Source organism: Rattus rattus, chromosome 7, assembly GCF_011064425.1.
Source record: "Rattus rattus isolate New Zealand chromosome 7, Rrattus_CSIRO_v1, whole genome shotgun sequence".
NCBI lineage: Eukaryota > Metazoa > Chordata > Mammalia > Rodentia > Muridae > Rattus > Rattus rattus.
The window spans coordinates 47,693,740-47,715,856 of NC_046160.1; the positions used below are offsets into that span (position 1 = coordinate 47,693,740).

The 22,117-nt window shown below is 40.3% G+C and overlaps 1 protein-coding gene across 8 annotated transcripts in view; it reads right to left on the reverse strand.

Annotated features, from left to right (window-relative positions):
- Positions 1-22,117, reverse strand: part of Hdac9 (histone deacetylase 9) — a 756,932-nt gene that overhangs the window by 314,317 nt on the left and 420,498 nt on the right. For all 8 annotated transcript variants that reach the window (XM_032907647.1, XM_032907646.1, XM_032907641.1 and 5 more), the window contains 3 exons: positions 17,968-18,090; positions 14,986-15,196; positions 14,100-14,317 (listed from right to left, as the gene is read on the reverse strand). In XM_032907647.1, coding sequence (XP_032763538.1) covers positions 14,100-14,317; positions 14,986-15,196; positions 17,968-18,090 — 552 coding nt within the window. The remainder of the gene's footprint in view (positions 1-14,099; positions 14,318-14,985; positions 15,197-17,967; positions 18,091-22,117) is intronic.

Consider the following 22,117-nt stretch of genomic DNA (forward strand, 5'->3'; position numbering starts at 1 on the left):
CTATATTTTGGTGGAGAATAAGAATATACAGACATGAACTATAATAGAATAAGACCCAAATATCTCCAAGCCAATCAGAGATGATCAGGAAGAGAGAGAATACATACCAATCAAAAGTCATGTCAGATTTTCTTAAAAGGAAGAAAATTTCCATATAGATTTCCATGCACTCAATTACTATTATTTCTGGGCAGTTGGCATAAGGAGAAAATTCCTCTCTTTGTGCTTACAACATCTCTATGTGCATCTTAGAAAACTATTTTCTGTACAATTGTCCTAGCTTGGACCACTAACCAGCAATTCCTGTCCTAAATACATAATTGTTTGCACACTGCTGGGAGTTTGAAGAATAAACACCATGGCAGTTCTAAATTCTGGCTATGTAACTGTGGGAACACATGTCCTGCAGTTTCAGTGAAAAGAGCGTGCAGGACAAAGGAAAATGAGAGGGAAAAATGAAGAAAAGATCTTACTTTAAGAAAAACATTGCCTATTTTTCAAAGAAATGCCACTGAGAAGCTCTGTGGTGTTTAGCTTTGCCAGCCAAGCTTGGTTCTAGGAGCTCTGTGAGGAGAAAAGAGTGACTCGGGAAGAGGAGATAAAAGGTCAAGGTCCCTCAAAGAAAATATTTACAAGAAAATGACTGGCATTTTTTTTCTTAACAAAAGCTCAGTGAATCGTGGAAAATCCCCTCCCCCTCTTGACAGCACAGCTTCACTGGAAAAGTGACTGGGAGGCTGGAAGGGAGGCCCAGGGACACTGGTCCAGCAGAACCTCAGACAGGTGAACCTCAGACAGGTGAACCTCAGACAGGTGAACCTCAGACAGCTGAACCTCAGACAGGTGAACTTCAGACAGGGTGAACCTCAGACAGGTGAACCTCAGACAGCTGAACCTCAGACAGCTGAACCTCAGACAGCTGAACCTCAGACAGCTGAACCTCAGACAGGTGAACCTCAGACAGGTGAACCTCAGACAGCTGAACCTCAGACAGGTGAACCTCAGACAGGTGAACCTCAGACAGACAGTGAACCTCAGACAGGTGAACCTCAGACAGCTGAACCTCAGACAGGTGAACCTCAGACAGTGAACCTCAGACAGCTGAACCTCAGACAGGTGAACCTCAGACAGCTGAACCTCAGACAGGTGAACCTCAGACAGCTGAACCTCAGACAGCTGAACCTCAGACAGCTGAACCTCAGACAGGTGAACCTCAGACAGCTGAACCTCAGACAGGTGAACCTCAGACAGCTGAACCTCAGACAGGTGTTCAAACAATGTTTCCAGTAACAGCTTCACGGGGACAGCAGGTATACACAACAGTGTGGGGTATGTGGACAAGGGCAGAAGCCACGTGTAAGAGGCTGGCCAGTCAACAGCTCAGGAGATGCTCTGGCAGCGGTTCCTGCTTAATGGAGGGCAACTCTGAACAGCCTTCTGGATCCATTCACTCTGTTCTATGTGTAGTTCTCAGAATGTTCTCCTGGGAGCGATTCCCCAACAACTCACGTTTCCTCTAAACCATTTCCCCTCTTCTTCCTTCACTCCCCTCAGATGTTTGCTTCCTATCTTGCAGGACCAAATTCAGCTTGCACTTTTGGCTACCAGGCTCTCTTCATGAGGGTTGTATTAGACATGTGCTATGCTTGGCATTTTCTCCTGCACATAAAACAATACCCCACTGCCATTCTGAAGTAGAGCCTGGTGGTCTCTGTCTCCCCAGACAATTTACCTAACCCTGCCTGTCTCTCCTTTCATACCAGTTTCTTCTCTTCCTGCTGGTACTCTTGCTTATTACTCTACTCAAAACAAAAAACAAAAAACAAAATAAAAACAAAAAACAAAACAAACAAACAAACAAAACCAAGCATGCAAAAGACTATCTCAGGACTGTTTACATGCTGGGACAACACTGTTTTGGCTGTTACAGTGAACAGAACATTTGCCCCCTATGTTAGCCAAGCCCTTGGCTTATGTCCTGTATCCCAGCATCTTCTACTGTCTTCCATTCGATTGTTATGAGTTTCTCCTCTCTCCTGGGCTATTCTCACCTTTTATGTTCTCAATAACAACATCCATCTGTAAGAAAACCTTCCCTTCCACTGTTATATATCTCCCTTCACAACAAAATCTGAACTCCCTCTCTCTGCCTTCACTTTTCCTTATTCAGTCACTTTAAAATCTATGTTAATCAGGTTTCCATGCCCACCATTTAAACCAACTTCATGTTACATTCACTAATAATAGCCCAGAGGCAAATTCAGGTGGGCATTATAAGCAAAGGGTTTCTTTTTTTAAATTTTTACTCATGATGTGTGTGTTTGATATTATGGGCATGCCGTGTATGTGGGTGACAGAGGAGTGCATCGGGTTGGATCCTTTAGAAGTAGAAATACAGATGTGTGTGAGGTGGCCAAGCATGGCACAGCCACTGCAAACTGAATGTGAGTTCTGGGATCCGAAGCTGAGTCCCTTTGGAAGTATGCAATGCACCTCTCTACTGCCCGCCCCCACCCCAGCCTCCATGGCCATTTAAACTGGTGTTGACAGGTATCAGGGAGGGCAGAATGAGAGAGTCAAACAGCATGCCAATCACACCACCTGGGTAGGAGGAGACTGTGCTCTCCAGTGCTGACCAACAGTACTATTTACTAGAATAGAATCTCTCACCAATGGTAAGCATGCAGGAATAAACTCAGATGTGATCATAGAACAAATATGTGCTTTTAAACAGCAAACTTTCTGAAATTTGACCTTTAGTGTGTTTCTGAGATCACAAAAATACCCAGAGATTGCCTCATGTAGTCCATGGATCCAATTGGTTCAACATCCACTAATTTACTGACACAGATTCATACATTCCGCTGCAGGGGGAACAGTGCCACTTGTTCCAGTGAATTCCCTGGCTTTACCTCTATTTCTGAGGTATTAGCAGGACGAGAAGCCTAAATATGATGTTGCCATTACTTGGCCATAAAGAGCATAGCAAATGGTGTCCTTCCAAGAACAAAATTCCACAAGGGTTTGTAAAAGGGATGTTTATTGCGAGAACAGCGATTTATGGGTGGAAACCACATAGGTATGAAATGTTGGAGTTGAAAATCTCTAACCCCATCCTAAGACTCTTGTTTTATGAAGAAGGGATCTCTATTCAAAGGAAACTATGCCATCCCATGATCACGAGAAGTGTGAATTTGTGGCTTTTTTTAAAAAAGAAGAACATTTTATATCATTTCCCCCTTTATCTTCTAAACATCATATCATGATGACAATTGTACAGTGTGAACAATTCTAGTGGCTCTAGTGAGCTCCAAACTTGCATATCTAACATGTTACCAGAAACACTGAGCTATAAAATACCCAAAATGTGTCCTAAACCTTGAATAGCACAGAGATAATCTCTATTCCATCCACCCGAATCCTGCTTTGACCATGCTTCCCCACTAAGTTAGTATCACCCCACTCCATGGCCCGCAAGTCTAAACCTCATCCTTGTCTCCCTTGGATTTCCCCTGCACCAGCTAGCAAGACCACAGCGATCTCAGAGTGAAGCTTGTGTGGTGGTACCGTTCTTTATTCCTGCTGTCACTTCTGCAGTCCTAAGCACTATCATTCTTTTTCCCTGGGCTACAAGAGACTCAGTTCTGGGCTTCCTTCTAGGTGCTCCAAGTCTTTTCAACATGGCGGCTTCGATAATCACTTTACTCTGTTAGGTGACATCAGTCCTCAACAGACAGTCGTCAGAGAGCTCCCTGCCGCTTTTCCAATGACATGCACATGTTCCATGACCTGGCCCAACTTATTTCTGGCAGTGTACTATAACCTACCATTTACGTGCTCCCCCTACCCTGGCTTCTGCTCATCTTGTAAACGGGTCATGCTGGCTTTTGCCTGAGACACTGACAGACTGGGCTTTTCACTTCCTCACAGCGATCTGCCTGAGCTAGTTCCTTACAGAATTTACCTCAATTACCATTTTGCTGATATATTTTTCTTTGTAGCCCAGATTATTATCTGGCATTATTTGTTATTTTTTGTTTACAGTTACCGTTATTTGTGTTCTTACTGGAGTTCAAATGTCCCAAGAGTCCGAGCTGGGTGGTTTTTATCATTTTATATCCAAGTAACTCTAACATTGCATGGTATCTAGCTGAAGTACAACAGATATCGGAACACGTAATGCTTAATAACAAAGCTTCATAATTTCCCTCTCAGACTTTGATTAAAGTACTCTGTGCATGGTCAAAACCTTCCAGTGTTCCATCTTCTGAGGAATGAAGAGGTTCCCTGGGAACGTTCACATCCTATAATCAGATAAATGGGACATCTTGAAGCCAGTCTCAGACAAGATAGAAATGCACAGAGGGGTTAACTTTCACTTATTTCAGTTTAGGTATTTCACTAAAGCTGTTTTCATTTAAAAACTCACATTTGCCAGAGTGGAAAAATTAGCAATTAGCGTCAGCAAGGAAAAATCTACAAACAAAAATCGCAGAGAAATTCTGCCTGCCAGGTTTGACTTGTTTCAGATTTTTTAAAATGAAAAGTTACTCGGCACTATTTGTAAGTATTCAGATTATGTTGTTTCCCGTGTTTTTGAACTCCAAGCACAACCATTACAAAGATGGTGCAACTAACCCTTCTCTAATTTGCACGGCTGCTGCTGAGCGGCCACAGATGTGGCGAGATGTTGGCTTACTCTCAGTGGGGTGGCGGGGTCTCCCTTTGGTTGAACATCTGGAGGTGATCCCCCAGCAAAGTCAGCCTGTTGCCTCGCTGGGTAGAAAACAGGAGAGGAAACATCTGTGTGACAGATAAATGCACAAGCCTGTTTGAATCTCCCCTGAGCTCCCATCTGTAAAACACGGAGCCCCGTCCATCTGACACCAGGTGAGTCATTGTGGTGGGGACTCCAGCTGAGATGAAGGGGGAGGGCGTAGCTTCTCCTATCCCTTTAATCTGTGCTCTTCCTCATATGTCATTGTGCTCCTAAGTCTTTACTGCCATTGTGTAGATAGCCAGAAAAACACAGGCAGTGAATGACCAGTCTGGGTGTGAGGGTCACCTGTACACAAACACATGCTTGTCAGGTATTCTGGTAAACGGTCCAAATTCCCTGTCTCAAGGAAGGAATTCAACTAAACTCAATTCTTACCTATGCTTCCCAGGGTTAGAGGCAACCAATAATTTCAGTGTTTTACATTTCATAATAAAGCCATATATTCTATCGATGCATGATATAAATTACTTAAATACTGTTTTGCAGTTGTATTGCTAACTTAAAGGTATTAGCACATTAAACTCATTGCTATGAAAGTTACATTGCTTGATACCAACTTTAAAAATATGGTATAAATGTAAGTGTTTTTCATTATAGTAGTGGGAATTTAAATTTAAATATTTCCCACAAAATCCTTCATTTGCTCCCTCCCCAAGCCCCTTCATTTATGAACCATTAATTAACAATGGTACCAAAAAATGTATTTTTGATTCGTGATGATTTCCTGACATTGTGGAGGAACCCGTAATCATGGGTGTCCCGATTCAACTGTTCTGCAAAGCAGCCCCCAAGCAGCTCATCGCTGTTTCAAAATTCTCCCTCAAATTTTAAGAGAGATTTTACTCAGGCAACCGTGCAAGTCTGCCTTGTTTATTCCCTTTTCTTTTAAATAAATGCAATATTCTCCTTTTAGAAAGTAAGACCTTTCCCTTAAGCTCCAAGGAAACTAGACTTAAAATAATAATAAAATCCTGTCTCAATTCACAAATAGATTGGTTATGTACTAACTGTTCTCAAAAACAACATGCAGAATTTGGAGGACTTTCAATCAAGAGGTGTACATAGAGAAGCACCCCAGTCTCCAGCCAGAAGACACCCTGCTGTTTGCTTCACTTCTGTGCATCCCAGTGGAATCTGTGGTGCCAATGGGGTCTCTAATATTAGTTCATTGTTGACATAATTAAATGTCCAAAATGCCATACATCTTTCTTTCTGCTTATGTGTATTAATCTAAAAGGCAAAGTGGATTTTTGATATGTAAATTTTTATCTTTTTAATGCTCAATGATTATCCAAACAATGCCTGCAACGAAGATACCTGGTTCTCAGACTGCCTTAATACTCCAGTGACTCTTCCTTTGTAGAAAGAAGGCTCAAAACATCCTCCCAGTAGCTACTCATTGAACTGTGTCAGCAAAAGGAATATGTGTTACTGTGTGGAAATCACATTTCAATAAAAAGCTTAACCACCAACTGCAATCTTGTTCTGAAGAGAAAAGAAGACTTGCTTCCTGATGGACACAGATACATATAAGGGAGCTGGAGCAGAACATGGTAGCTTGATTATCAACCAAGTTCCTTTGCAGATAGTGAGGCACGTGCTCTAATGTGTGCTGTGGAAACATCCTACGATATGTAGACAACTATTTTATTAATGTATTAAGGAAAATAGAACCACTATGCTAAGATACTCATGCTGTGGTCTGCACAGGGATTGCCTATTTATAGAGCTCTGTCACACCCATCCTCTCAACCCTCCTCCTTCTAAGCCTCTGAAGTTTGTTCACTAGAGAATGATCAGACACAATGTCGACCACTCTAACCAACCTTTCAGTACTGACAAATAATTACACGAGGCTTCAGACACCTCCCTCAGAGGGAAGTGGACTCGGTTTTACAGTTCATGTGGTGTCTGTGTTCTACAAAACCATCTTATAATTATCAGTTTATAGGTTTGTGGGTCATTCGAGGGAAAGATAACGCTGTCTTTATTTTCGCTTATGTTATGTACCATAATCATTGTAAATAGGCTAAATCTTTGTGGCACACCATTAGTTCCTATGTGCTAGCGCTGATTTTGTAGAATTGGTATTTTATGGCTGGATGATGAGATCAATAGTGAACGGGGGGAAAGTAACATGTGGGGTGGAAGACTGTAGATCTGGGTGAGACTCCTCCAAAGGAAAATGGAATACTGTAGAACAAATGAAAGTTCAGGATCCTATGGCACCTCAGGCTTAAAACGCATTTACAGAAAAAGTTAAGCTCTACAAAGTGGAACTAAATTTGGGGAGTTAAAGGCTACTTGAACCCCTAAGAAATAAATTGCCAGACATTTATTGTTCTCAGTTCTATAGGTTACTTAAGCTATATTAAAAACTCCTTATCAAGACTTAGTTATTTTAGTCTGTCAAATGGAACTATTTGTCAAAGTTGAGAAGCAACCATATTAGTTAGCATTGTTCTCCTTTTGACCTGCCTGGAATCAACATCGGCCAAGTCAGTCACATGGTTTCCTTCCCCAGACAATTTCCTTTCTCCTGATCTCTTACCTCATAGTCCTACTCAGCTATTTTTTTTTATTCAATAAAAGTACCTCTGGGTAGATTAAAAGTACAGATTGAAAAATAAATGTTGAGGCCCCTCCCTTGACTCTGCAGCTAGGAAAGCATTACTGGAGAATTTTTAGGAAGAGTAGACATTAATCTACTGGAATGATCATTTAGCTTCATTTCCAAACATAAGATTTTGTCATAGTTAATAATAAAGCAGCAAGCAATTTTCTATGTATTATAAACCATCGGGTCGTAATTACATTTTGAAATGCTTTTATATAAATTTTGCATGGTGATGTAAGCTGGGTTTGTAGTGTAAGTGGGTTTTTTTTCTAAAGCACACTACATACCTACAAGGATCTATTTATATTGGCCCTAATCATGTCAAAACAGAATCTATTTAAGAGAAAAGTCCAAGTTTTTTTTATGAACTTCAATAGATAGATAAATAATCGAGGGGGCTTTTTACTGTAATAAAACCTGCCTTCAATGTGTGCGAACTTTTTTGAAGATACTATCCATCCAATGGGCAAAATGTAATCCTGAATTGGTGATTAAAAGGCTCTGCGTGGAAACAAGCTGTCAGCTGGATAGGGAGAAATGAACCCTGACAAGAGTAATGCCTACTTTCCTAAATGAAAGCACCGTTCAAGTTTCTGCTCATCAGTTGTTTAAGACGTAAAACAAGGCATTTTCCAACCACCCGTGGAGGAGATGCCAACATTTGCATTTCGGTAGAACAGGATGCAGTCAACCTTCAGCTTTGGGTTTGCTCAGAACTCCTGTAAGAAGATGGCCTGTCCAACATAAGACATGATCATGTGGCAGTAGGCACTCAAGAAAGAAGCACAATGTGACCGTGCTGCAGCTGGGCTGGGCACCACCTACACATGAACCATGAGCCAGCCGTCTGCAAGCCTTGCTCCAACAAGTCCCACCGCCAAGACCACATACGAGGACTGCCAGACACGTGAGTACCTGAATGGAAGGCAACATGGCGGAAGCTAGAAGCAGTGTGGGGAAATGGCGTTCCTTTGTCCTGGCAAATCTAAAGCAATACAGAGAAATATCACAGGGTGACCCTGCCCTTTAAAATATGTGTCTGCTTTGCTCTGAAATGTGAGATCTGTAGCTTTGTGACACACAATCATGTGCTTAGTGGCAGGAACCCGACTGAAACCACTCACACGACAGTTGAGAACAGACTCTATCTCTGTGGCTAGGAAGCACTGGCAATTTGCTGAACTCGATGAAATCCCTGGAAAATTAATATTCTTGGTGGTGGTTGGAGGGATAATGCACAGAAAGATGCTGGCAAGGAGAATTCGGCTCACAGGAGACACTACATGCAAAAGGGAGTGGGTCTGTTTACCTATTGAGCTTACTGAGCTAGGGGAGCAGACAGCGTGGAGATACACACAGAGAAGTATACTAGGAGAGATCGGTTCGAAACACAGATCTGAGATGGGTACAGGCCTTCCGTTATGTTTCAAATTTTGATCTCATAAGTAATCAGAGATGTGTACAATAAACCTAATGTGAAGCCCAGATTTGCTAATGAATATGAACTATGGCTTCATAAACAGTGACATTTTAAGATACACTTGTCTATAGGATCGTTGACCTTCAAAAACAGCTTTGGTAAAATGCATGCTGTTTCCAATCGTACAAACAGTAATCTTATATTAGCACTCAATTTAGGAAGGAAATACACACATGCCGCATTTGCATGTGGCCACTGAGATGAAAGAATATTCTCTCTCGGGTTGCTGAGGATAAATAATTAGGGACAGGCAGTGGTCATAAAACATTAGGGAGCACGGGGGATATGTAACACTGATTAATACAATTACAATAAAAGGAACGGATGAAACATACACTACTTGGATTGAGGGTCAGAGTCTCTACGAAAATTCTAAGGAAACTCCTTATTTGCTCAGCTTTAGAGTTGAGCACAATTATATTCTGCCCTGCTTGTCAGAAGAGAACGTCTACCTGTTTTAATAAAGCAACACAGAACATCTGTTTGGCCTTCAATTTATTGGTCTTGTCTTGGACATATCTTTATTATGATAAAATAGTACTCATGTCAAAAAGCCTAAGTATCACGGTAATAAATAAATAATAAATGCGTATATCTAGGCTGAACCTTGACATCTATAAGATATCATCTCTTGAATTATATTTGTTTTTAAAAATGTGTTGGCTGATATCCAGCCACAGGAATGAGTAAGATATTTATCACAGAGCCAGAAAAAAAAAGATAAATGAAAGAACAGAGAAAAGGGAAGATTACAGACACAGAATAATCAAGGGAGGTAACTGATCAAATCTCAAGTGTTATTTCCTTTAAAACGTTCAATTTCCAGTCTCTCGTCTTCTGTTCTGGCGCTCAGCTCACTGCTCTACCATGTGAATTGCCTTCTTCTCCCTCTCTTGAAGACACTAAATGAGGATTATTAGGGCATAAGGAAGTGTCTGCCCAAAATAAGAATTCAGTGGTGGTCTGCTGAGCAAGTGCAAGGTGAATGGCATGTGAGGCCAAATATCGGTTAAACTTCAGATCAAGTAGATTTCATGGGATAAATATTTGAAAAGCAAGTGTTAGAGAATGTATGAACATTTCAGTTGAGGCAGAAACTCTTGGGCTCAAATCAATGATATGCTATTAAAGCTACAACAGAATGTTGCTTCTGGGGGTTGGGGGGCAGGGGATGTCAGAGATTTGATGTCACGACCTTGAGTTGAGTCCTCAATTCTTAAGCCTAAAGGATATTCAGGAAGACGACACACCCACAAGGACATGACTGCATATGTGTACTTTTGTTAAACGATATTTAAAAGCTTGTCAATGTGGACAAACGACTGTTGAGTGTTTCTTTTTAACTGGATCATAGTTTTATTGTCCTGCGGGAAAACTGTCAACGTATAAAGTGGGCTCAGAAGAAAATTGCTCATATCCTCCTATTTTTGGTGGTGATAGTGGGTGGTTTATATTTGACCCACTCATTTTAACTCCAACAGGAGAAACAAAGCCCAAGTGAAAGGAGGTAAACCCAAGTGCCTTCCTCTGGTTCTAGGATAAAGAAAATCCTTTGTTTGTTTGTTTGTTTGTTTCTTAAGGTTTGTCAAAATTTAAAGCACCACAGTGTAAACATACATATACTAGGGATAAAAAAATGCACAATTTTTATTTTTGAAAACTGTCAAAAACATACAAAGATGATATAAGATATGATTTCTGCATGGTTAAGCACCTCAACATTTTTTCTGTGGAAATAGAGGGTTTATACTCATAAAGAGAATAATAAATTATTCTGAGTGAGTTTTCTCTCTGACCTGGAACTATCCTTTCTTTCAAGTTGCCTCATTAGCTGCTGGTAGACACTGAAATGAAAATATTGTATTTCTGGTGGCCTTTTGATCATTTATAACAAAATTGTAAGAGACAAATAATCTTGGGAGATTCAAATACCCTATGTGAATGGCACTGAAACAGAGACAACAGGTAGTTAAATCACCAGGTAGGATTAATAATATTTTACTATATGTTTCATAAGTTTTTCAAAAATTCAGTGAAAAGCTTTGTACCAAGTACATAGAGAGTCCTTCTAAACTTTCTAAGAATTATTGACAATTCAAACATAACATTGAAGATTTTTACCATGATGGTCAACCATGACATGATAATGGTTTAGAAATATCATTACTTTAAAAAATACTTATTACACTTATTTATGTATTATTTAGTTTGTTTAAATGCTGTGGGTATGCATACGTGTGGAGGTCTGAGAACAACGTGTAGGGATCTATTCTCTCCCACTATCGTGTGGGCCCTTGAATCAAACTCGGGTCATCAGGAGATGGCAAACATTTAAGTAGCTCCTCTTGACAGCTCAGACATCTTTATTTTTAACTATGTTCTCATTTCATACTTTCTTCCTCTAAGTACTGAAGGGAAAGGAAAGCTATAAAATGCCAAAAGTCTTAAAGAAAAAGATATTTTAAGCATGCCATTTGCACACCTACATTTTCACATATGCTTATTTCTTGTTATGACTGCTCATGAATGAGGACCATAATTTTATGATGCCAACTATTTTCTCCAGTTGGAAAGGATGACATCAAGGTTCACCTATGATCATAGAAAATGACAACATTTCTGTAGTTATTTCTTACTAATAACCATTCATGAAATGGACAGAACACACTAAGTGTATTCTCGTGCAGAAACTTAGTAGTAACTCTTGGCTTTTAAGGTATAGTCATAACCCGATGAAGAGCAAATATTTTTATCATCTTGGAAGAAGGGTGAATGGTAGTGACTCACTTATTGACAGTTCTAGTGGAAACACTTCAAAATACAATAAAGGTTCAATATTACCTTAGTATGATTCTTCTCCATTTCCTTATACAATTGAAGACACTTAAAATATTTAAAAAATCTAGAGGATATCCACTGTGCATATGCCACTTGATTAGACATATGGAATACATACTTGGAGTAAAGCCAACTGGAGACCTGTTTGAGTAATCTAAACACCCGAGCTGAGAGGAGCTAACATACAGAGATCAGCTTTACACTTTGAAGTTCTCTGGCCTCCATTTTACCTAATTAAGACAAGATTTAATAATCAAACCACTGTATAAACGTACACCTCAAAGTATAGGTTTGTTTCCAATTTGGAGTAGAATTCTTAACAGATTCCAAGGAATCAGCCCCACATGGGGAAGGCTGCTGATAAGATTTGCTTTGCCTATTGCTCAAATGCAAATGCCTGCTTTTCATCTTAGTTTTATCTCGAGACTGAGCTTAGCATCCGCCTGTCAAAATCTCCAGTGTGGTACCAAATAGAAAAATGTAGCATGAGCATCCCATCTGAGTCTGAAACCATGGCAACTCTGGGTCATAAAAAGTGAATACTGAAATATCCTACAGTTATTCATATAAAACATAATTTCACAGGGACACAATTGACTGATTTATCAACAGCAGGATATATACACTCAAGGATTTTGATAAATGTGAAAATGAGTGCCAACAAAGAATTCAGAGTCTCCAATACTAGTTTTATAGGCAAACCTAACTTCAAGACAAAGATTATAAAGTCAAAACTTGATTCCAGGTCCATCATTCCATGCAAATTCATGCAACGGGCAGTTTTTTTTTTTTTTTTTTTAAAAAAAGGATATGGACTCATTTTAAGTTGTTCTAAAAAGCCACCAAACAAATAAACCTCACTTTACAACTATAGGTTGAATCTGTGCATTCAAGCTGATGAATTGTGCAACAGGCAAGGAAGGAAGTTAATTCCTTCCAGAAGAAACTGATTTGATAGAAATTCAGTTAACAAACTTAGAGAAATGCCACTGCAGTCAAATGACTCAGAAACGGTATACAACAACGGTTCTCAACCTTCCTAAGATTGTGACCCTTTAATACGGTCGTCATGTTGTGTGACCCCCAAGCATAAAATTATTTATTTATTTTATTTATTTATTTATTTATTTTTTTTGGTTCTTTTTTTTTTTCAGCTGGGGACCAAACTCAGGGCCTTGCGCTTCCTAGGTAAGCGCTCTGCCACTGAGCTAAATCCCAGCCCCATAAAATTATTTATGTTGCTACTTTATAGCCGTAATTTTTGCTACTGTTATGGATAGCAATGTAAATATCTGTGTTTCCCATGGTCTTTCAATTCCCAAAGGAGTCATGGCCCCATGTTCGAGAACCTTGGTCCTATCAGTTCTAGTGCAAGAAGGCTGGAAAGAGCAGTTCCATCTCAGTAACTCACACTCCCCTGTCTTCAAAAAGCAAGGGGCTAGCCTGTACCAATTCGTTTTTAGTATTGCTCAATACTGCCCAGGACTCTTTCGTTCATGACTCCATCCTTGAGTGGCACCCAAGAAGAAAAGGTCATCTTGAGGGAGTCTTACAGTAAGGCTGGTACAAAGTGAAGACCCCACTCTTACTGCCACGAGGAAGACTTAAAGGACAGTGACGGCTTCTGCTCCCACCAGGGCTTGTTATGTTGGGCTTTGTGTCTTACACTGCAACAAAGCCTTTGCTAAGCTAGGCTGGATATCTGTTTATCAGTGAACAGTGATGCCTTTGGGGCACGAGCGTAGGTCACAGAGAACAACAGAGAGGGATCATTTCCCTACAAATTCACACAACATGCTTTAGTGTGCCGTTGGCTACCATTATACCACCGTCACTCTTTGTTTGTGGTTGGTTTAGTAGGAGAACTTGTAGAGTATTAGGGTACAGATCATAGTTGTTACTTCAGCCCAAATCAGGGTTGTGGAAAGAAATGACCAGAAGTTTCAGAGAGACTGTTTCAGATGATTTTTGGAATGAAGTAGGCACACTGAAAAATAAGCATGACCGAGACGCCAAGAAGTGCACCGCTGGCTTCCACTGTCCTATCTGCCAACACCTGTGCAACCTTTCTGACTTGTGAGCCCACACATTTACCCTGCATCCCAAATGAGGCTCTATACACACAAGGCTTATGTGTCTGTGAATTAAATAAACACCTCCTCAAACTTAAATCATATTGTTAACCCATGATCTCAATTTTTACTTCAACTATCTTGTGAACATAAAAAGGGTGATATTGTGACCTTGTCCTTTGACCTAGATGGCTGGGCAAGGACAGTAATCCTCGCACTCTCTCTGGTCCCAGCACTCTCCTCCCATCTCCAGTAAAGAGAGCCCTTCTTTGGAAACCAGTATTTACAGTATTTAACTGCTTCATGACTTACTTTGTTCATGTGGATCTGCTGCTGGTATTGTTTCTGCTTCTCCAGGAACTGCTGGTGCTGCTGCTGAATGACCAGCTGAGCCAGCGTGCTCTGAGGCAAAGGTGCAGACTGAGTTCGATTGAGGGGTCTGTGGCGAGGCAATTTGTGGGTACCTCTAATGCCTGGTGAAATTCTTTCTTTTGTTGCCAAAGGAGACTGGGGGTGTAATGGAACTCCACCTGAAAAACAAAGTGTGCGTGTGAGTGAGCACAGCGTGACTGTAAGCGCATGTGTCTGTGTGTGAGTGTGAGAGTATAAGAATGTGAGGGTGAGTGTGAGTGTGTGTATATGAGTGTAAGTGTGAGTGCGAGTGTGAGAGGGTATATGAATGCGTGTGTGAATGTGAGTGTAAATGTCTGTATGAGTGTGAGTGTGTGAGTATGTAAGAGTGCAAGAGTGAGCATCGAGTGTGAGTGAGAGTGTGTATGGGTACGTGTGTAAATGTGAGTGTGAATGTGTATGTATGCGTGCGAGTGTGTGTGCGTGTGTGTAAACAAAGATACACTGACACATAATTTTAAGAGAAGTCAAGAAGCATTTGCCAGACAGATAACTTAAGAAGGCTTGACTGGGTGGAAGGCACAAGTACAAAATCCTCAATCAGGAGTGTGTCTGTGCAGTAGAAGCATCAACTGGCAATGCAGTGTCTGTTGTGTACCAAGGGTCCCTCCCACGCTCCCCACACCCCACAGAACAGGAATGCATAATGATCACAGCTCCTACCACAGCACCAAAAGTTTGGCACTTGTACAGCAACAGGAATTGCTATTACAGCTCTGAGTTAAATGTCACACCAGATCACTGGTAATGGTCTTAAAGGACCGAAAAGAATGCCATTATTAATTACCAGCCACAAGAAGCTTTTGCTGTCTCATTTGTTCCTTCAGCAGGAGGTGCTGCAGGAGAGCTTGGTGACTGCTGTTCGGCTTGCCTTCCATTGCTACATGAACATGGCTGGAGGATGCTGCAATGCTACTTCCATACTGGCCAGGCAGAGGGACACCTTGTCTGAGCATCTGTGTCTCACACTTCTGCTTGTCTTTGAGGGAATTAGAAGCCTGTGTCAGGAAAGAATGAACATGTTACTCCTCCGGATCCCTGTCAATGCTGGGACTCTAGTCATTATGTGAGTCTCTTGTGCCCAGTGTAGAGACTGAGGAAAACGGATAATACTGTATCTTTTACACTAAAAGAATTAACAAAAGATACAGTTGAGGCCCTGGAAATAATTTAGCAACTGATTAGCAATGCAATAGAGTATCTGTGCACTGAGCATAAGGAAAATTAGTGTTAAATATTAAAAATGAGAGAGTAGACAAACTTTCAGCTACACAGGAAGAACCAGTTTAAAAGTTTCGTTGTATATCCTAGTGTTAATGGTTTAAATAACATAATATATTAAAAAGTGTCTTAGGAAGTAACTAAGTCTTCTTAACAAAGAACAGGAAGTAAATACATACATTGATTAGCTTAAGTCATTTCAACATACAGATCAAAACACCCTGTTGCAAACTATAAATACATTCAATTATTATACATCAACTTAACTAAAAGTAAAAAAAAAAGGTCAGGCTTTTAACTGGTGAAATTAATTAAAAGGCACTGCAGTAGTATAAGGTAAGTTGGAAAGTTAAAATTTATTCAAATAAAGGCTATCATATGGATGAGGATAAGGCAGTCTATAATTCTAGAATTTTTAAGAAAAGCGCAAAATATAAATTCTTACCACACCTCTAATTTTTCATAGAGCTATAAGTTTCAAATATTTACGTTTAAGATAAAGTTCTCTCACTCAGCAAAAGCTGGTACAAATAGACAGGGATTTGATTTAAATATATATTTTCTATTAATTCATAACAGATCCCTACATCTCTGAAAATTAAAAATGACAACCCAGATACTTTTGTATAATAAAGTAAACTACAAGTGAAATCAGATATCAAATAAAAGTGTTATTAAGAACTTGAAAGGCATGGTAACACAGTAATGACGCCATAATAATTACATCATCAAGAGCAATAATGAATTATCCTATTCAAAAAATTTAATGAATGGTGGTCATTTTGGTATTACAAAAGCAGAAGTCTAATGCCTCAAATTATGTGGCATGTTTCTTTTCAAAACTTATGTTTCATCTTTCAAAATTGCTGTGCACCAGGGAGGCAAAACAATTTTCAGTGATGGAGAAATTGAAGGACAGAGAGGTAAATGGTTTGTCTGAGTCACAGAGTGGGTCAATCCAATGTTTAATATAGAAACGGAGCCTGGCCCAGCCTCTTCTCCTTAAAATCTTCTGCTGTGCAGTGGGGGAAGGGAATATTAGAGATCCTTCTGCAGGCCAAAGGTAAGCTTGAGAAATTAATTGTGAAGGCCTCATTCACACCAAAATGGAAGCAAAGAAAAAAAAATGAAACTAATCCAAACCACACTGCTTTGTTCATCCAATGGCACCAAATAGCATTGGCATTGAAACATAAAACATTCTGGCTTTAGCTCAGTCCTTTGGGGAAAATTTTTTCTTCTTTGACTACATTAAAAGTGGTATATGTGTGAGCTAGCAAGATGTGGTGGGTGAGAGCACAGAAAATGGTGGCAACAAAATGCCAGTTGGTGTCTCATAAAAGTGCAGGGCTTGGCATTTATGTGCAATTAAAATAAATGACAGAAGAATAAAAATACAATTTCAATACGGGAGGATTTAAAGACACCTCCAACCCATGTCTTATTTATGGTTTCATTGCTACTTCCATTTTTCATTTCATTAAAATCAACTGTTTACAAATCTTTGGAATTTCAAGAGTGTAACTGATTCAGGATTTTCATGCTTTTCTTTTTGTAAATCTTAGATTATAGAGATCACATCCTAAATATGCCTTCTATTCACATACGGACTATGATCACAGAAAGATGACATTACATTCTATTAATAATCCAGCTGTTATAAGATTTTAGACCTAATAAAAATATCTGCCTCAAAGATATATGTGAATCTGACATACTGAATTTAGGGGAAGGCTTGCTAAAACTGGTGGCAGGGGTGGGGACAGCCTTACCTCCAGTATCTAGCATCTGACTTCTATGTATGGACGGTCTAATTTATTAACATCTGCGATGAATTATCCTGTGTAAAGCTGATTAATATTTTGTAACAAGTAAAATATATATTATTTTAGAGAATGTACATGAAATTATTATTTTTGTCTTCCTTTATATTAGGACAATTACTCCTTCTAAAGATCCTATTTCAGTTGTCAAGATTTTTTAAACTAAGTAATTCTATTGACGTCTCCTGGGAATAGTAAAATGTTGTGCTGGGGGAGCCTTTCCAGTAGGTATTCTCTGCTACAGAATCAGTGAATTCCCTAAGTAAAGTCACTCACAAAACCATTTCTATAAACAAGTTCTGCTATGCCTCACAGGCTGAACTTCTAAGCTCTGGCCTGGGGGGATGCTCAGGTCTGCCCCTCACTAAAAGGGTCTGTATTCTTGGGCTTTCAAAATCCAAGGCTTCGTTTTCTCTTCTGTGAGAATGGGGGCCATGATCTCTCCTCCACGGGGAGGGTGTTGGAGCCACTAAAATTGTACATGTGAAAACTACCAAATGGTTTTACGCTAAAAATCATTACTCAAGTATGTTATTTGCATATGATCACACAAACCAATTCTGTAATTTGAAACTAAACGGAGTGCCTTTAAACAGAGCAGAAAACAGCAAATCATGCAGGGGGCGTCCTTCCTAACAAGGTCCTCAAGTCGTTAAGTAGTAGAAGCGGGATCACGTATAAGGTGTGGCTTGCATTGGTTTGGGCTGAGGGGTGCCATGACTCACACTGAGTGGGGACGGCACTGCTGGAAGTCCCAGGGTGATATTGGGCAGGGACGGGGAGGTGTAGAGACTCAGCAGGTTCATGGAATCTTCGTGAATCAGAATGCGCTGCTGCGGAACCAGCTGCTGTTGAAGAAAATGAGAAAGCGAGGCTCTCAAAATGTTACAAAGTCATCGGTTTTATTAGCAAACATTCACATTTCATGAAGCAGTTTCTACATGATCGCGAAGAGGAACATTAAGTACTTACTGTTTGTTTCTATATTTAAGCTTTATAGTAGAGAATTTAAAATCTTATCAGAGAGCTATAAATTATGGCAACGGAATTTCTATTTTTATTGTGAAAAATTCCTTTGAAAATATGGATTTTTGGAATATAATTAGCATGTTTTTCATTTTTCTGGAAAATATAAGAATCACAGTTGGTGACTATTTCGAGCACTTTTAAACCTTCTCATACAACTAGTAGGAAGAATAAGTTAATCAAGTAGTCATAGCTTCAGCCATACTTTGATTTCATTGACTGAGAGGAAACTCACAGGAGATTAAGCAACACTGTAGAAGGCTTCTACATTAATCACATTTTTAATGTAAAAATATTAATAAACCATGGGTGGTGTTATTTTACATCACATGCTTTCAGAACTAAATTTAAAATCTTTATGAGATCTCTATTCCACAGTAAATATGCGTTTACACTGAAATACATTCAATGTTTTGGCATCCGGTAATTTTTAAAACAAATACCTTTTTAATACCACACTAAGAGAAACGTGTTCCTGCATGTGGCCTACTGTGGTTGCTCGACTTACATTTTCTGTTTAACTCTTGCTCCCCTCCCAGAACTTTTATACAATAAGAGTTACAAAGGTCTTATTAGACTAGGGAACTCTGGCCTGATATGGTTCCCAAGGGTACAACATCCTGAAAAAGAATACCCCATGTTACAGTATAATACAGTGACTGCTTTCTTCCCAAACAAAAAGCATATGGGACTCCAATAATAGACCACCTCCAGGAGAGATATTGCACACACGGGCTTTGACTAAAGTAAATATAATAACTTGTCAAGCATGTTTGGGGGAGCTGTAGATTTTCCTCAGGACAAACCTGGGATATCAATTAACGGGGGGGAAAATATCGTGTGCTACTGCAACGCAGCCTTGGAATGTCACTAAAGAGTGCTGTGCCACCAAAACACAGGATGTTATTCCAAAGCGTTATCTCAATCATTCAGCTGTTGGGAGATGAGCCTCTGCCTTAACATAACAGAAGCGGAGGCTGTACGTGGAGCCTTCCTATTGCAGCACGGATCTCTACCCCAGGCTGTTTCTCTCCTTAGAACATGTCGGCTATTCATGCATGAACAGCATGTGTTAGGCTGAGCTATTAATGCTCCATTGCGCTTATATGGCAAAATTGAAGCTCGCCTGAAAACCCCAAAGCATGAAAATTACTGGGAAAGGTTTTTAAATTATAATGCATGAGATTATCGTTTTATTTTAGGAGCTATCAGTAATAGTTGTATCTGCCCAAAGTAAAATAACAAGCAGCTATTCTGTTTACACAGTTGGCTTGGAAGTCAGTTTCAGTGTATAGGGTATGCAGGAACCGCAAAAGATACAAGGAAGCAGAACTGTCTTACTAGGTTACTGGCAGACAATACTCTTTTTGAAATAAAGGAGTAGACTATTCATCTGTATCCATAGAAGAGAAAGAAAAAAAAGACGGGAACTTTAATTGAGAATTACCATTCAAGGTTGTGACTGCTTCCCACAGCAGTGGCTTGACAGGAACCGTGGCAGGAGAATGCCACAGGCCTCAGACACGAGGTTCTCTTTGTGTAACTGAGATGACTTTTGTATACCTTCCCACCCACCCTATCCATGACGACAGCACACTCGGGTGGAAACTAAGTTGTTCCTCAGATGTGGTGGTAGAGACAGCTGGCAGGTTGCTCACATGGGCTCTGTCTGACATGAAGGGATTTGTTGATACTCCTTCTCTGGGATGGCAGGCTCTAGAAGTTTAGTATAAAATTCTTGTGGTTCCATCTTTCATGGAGGTGTATTAACTTCCAGTGTCTATCAGCATCCTGAGGCTAGCATCACTAATACTCCCAAACTACCTCACGATCATTGTTTAGATAAGGAGACTCAGAAGACTATGAAGTGTGCAGGCTCCCATTGAGACCAGCAGGGTCATCTCCACATGCATCCTACCTTACCGCTGCCCCCTGAGGAATGGAGGCAGGGAAACAAGTACGATTCATGTTGTACCTGAGAAACTCTCTAAGGCTTATGAGGAGAAGAGAAGGGGAGAAAATCGAGCCTGTGAAGAAGACAACCCTGGTGATCTGACAGACAGGAGGACCTACAAACCACACATGACATTCTCTAATATTCCCTGGAATTCAAGAAACATTCTCTGTCCCCATGCCTATGGTTGGTCTTCTCACATCCACTAATCACACGGCACTTGGGCACTACTTATCTCTCTCAACTGTACATAAGGAAATATACAGAGTCTACAGGGGTTTCCAGTGTTTTGGATCATGACTTGTAGAACGAGACAGTCATTTTCTTCAGATTGTCATTTTTGAGCACAGCTGTTCCCAGCTAGGTTCTTCTTGGGAGTGGTCTATCTGTTCTGGGTCAGTGTGTCTCAATAAAATCTAAATGTATGTTCTCTATTGCTACGTGTAGAGTATGCAGAGCCATTTACGTAGACAGTAAGGGATCCTGAACTGTGATCTCCTAGGCTGATACACTCCTCACCTCAGCACTGTGAAAAGCTCACAGAGATCTGCAGGAAAACAGAACTTTTCCAGAAGGTGGTCTTGAAAGGGCTTGGGGCCATCCGTGGTGCTATACTGCTGAGATACACAACGTAGCATAGCTTAGAATGTTGGAAAGATGACTTCAAAATAAAACGCCCCCACAAATGGAAACTTAGTACTGTAGGCAAATGGACTAGAAGCATTAAATGTAAGGCTATCACATAGCCTTTATGAAACTGTTCATGATTAGCCCATCAGTATTGAGGAATGTTGTTAGGTACTGGGCAGGCAGAGAAGCCCTACACCTTCAGCTACACAACAAGCATCAACAGACTGCTGCACCCACTCATTATATTAAAGTTAAAACTTCTGAACAGCACCGAGATATCTATGTGAATCCAGGCTTTCACGGGTAACGAGTAGCTCACCAGGAACTTATAGGATAAACCCAGAACTGAGGGAAGGGAGATGTTCACATTTTAGTAAGATCTTTCAAAACTGTACTTAACTTCTTTTTCATGATAATGTCAATTGGAAAGACACCTTACAGATGGATAGAATATTCATAGACTGAAAAAAATGTATGCCTGTCAGAGGAGATATTCATTCAGCCAATGACATTAAGAAGCTACTGCTCTAAAAGAAAAGCATCAAATCTCTCCCCAGATGAGGACTTGACAAAAGTTTGAAAAATAGTCATAATCAATGTTTTGGATGAAGGGGGGTAATAGACAGGTACGGCTGTTCTGGTCAACAATTCAAAATATAAACCGTAACTAAGCACATGGTATGGACCTACAGAAGCCTTGACTGGAAATGAGCTCTTCCAGGGCATCTCTCATGAAGCAGTCAGTCGGGATGGTGTCGATATACTCCTTAGCTTTTCTTGCTGAGGAACAGGACTAGGTAGATAAAATGGTGCAGCAGGCACCATGGAATTTGTAGTGATTTTAAGCATTTGCAAGCTATTGCTGGATCTAAAACACATGGCTAGTGATAAAAGCAAGAGATGAAATCAGGTAAATGACAGTGAGCCACTCATGTTCCCTAAAATTCACTGGTCACAGGACACAAAGTACAGGCTAAACCACAGGAAAGCATGAGTGCCCCGGAGACGAGAAAGACAGAAGGGGCAGGGGAAGAGGAAGAGGAGAGAGAGAGAGAGAGAGAGAGAGAGAGAGAGAGAGAGAGAGAGAGAGAGAGAGAGAGAGAGGTTGGAGGGTGGTGGGGAGTGAAGGTGAGCAATTCACTGAGTGTCTCTCTTCCTGACACCTTGGCTTGAGAACACATATGTAAAGATCTGCCTACTTTCAATAAGCTTATAAAAAAAGCGAACATTGAATGTTCAAAATTGTATAGAACAGGTACACTAGG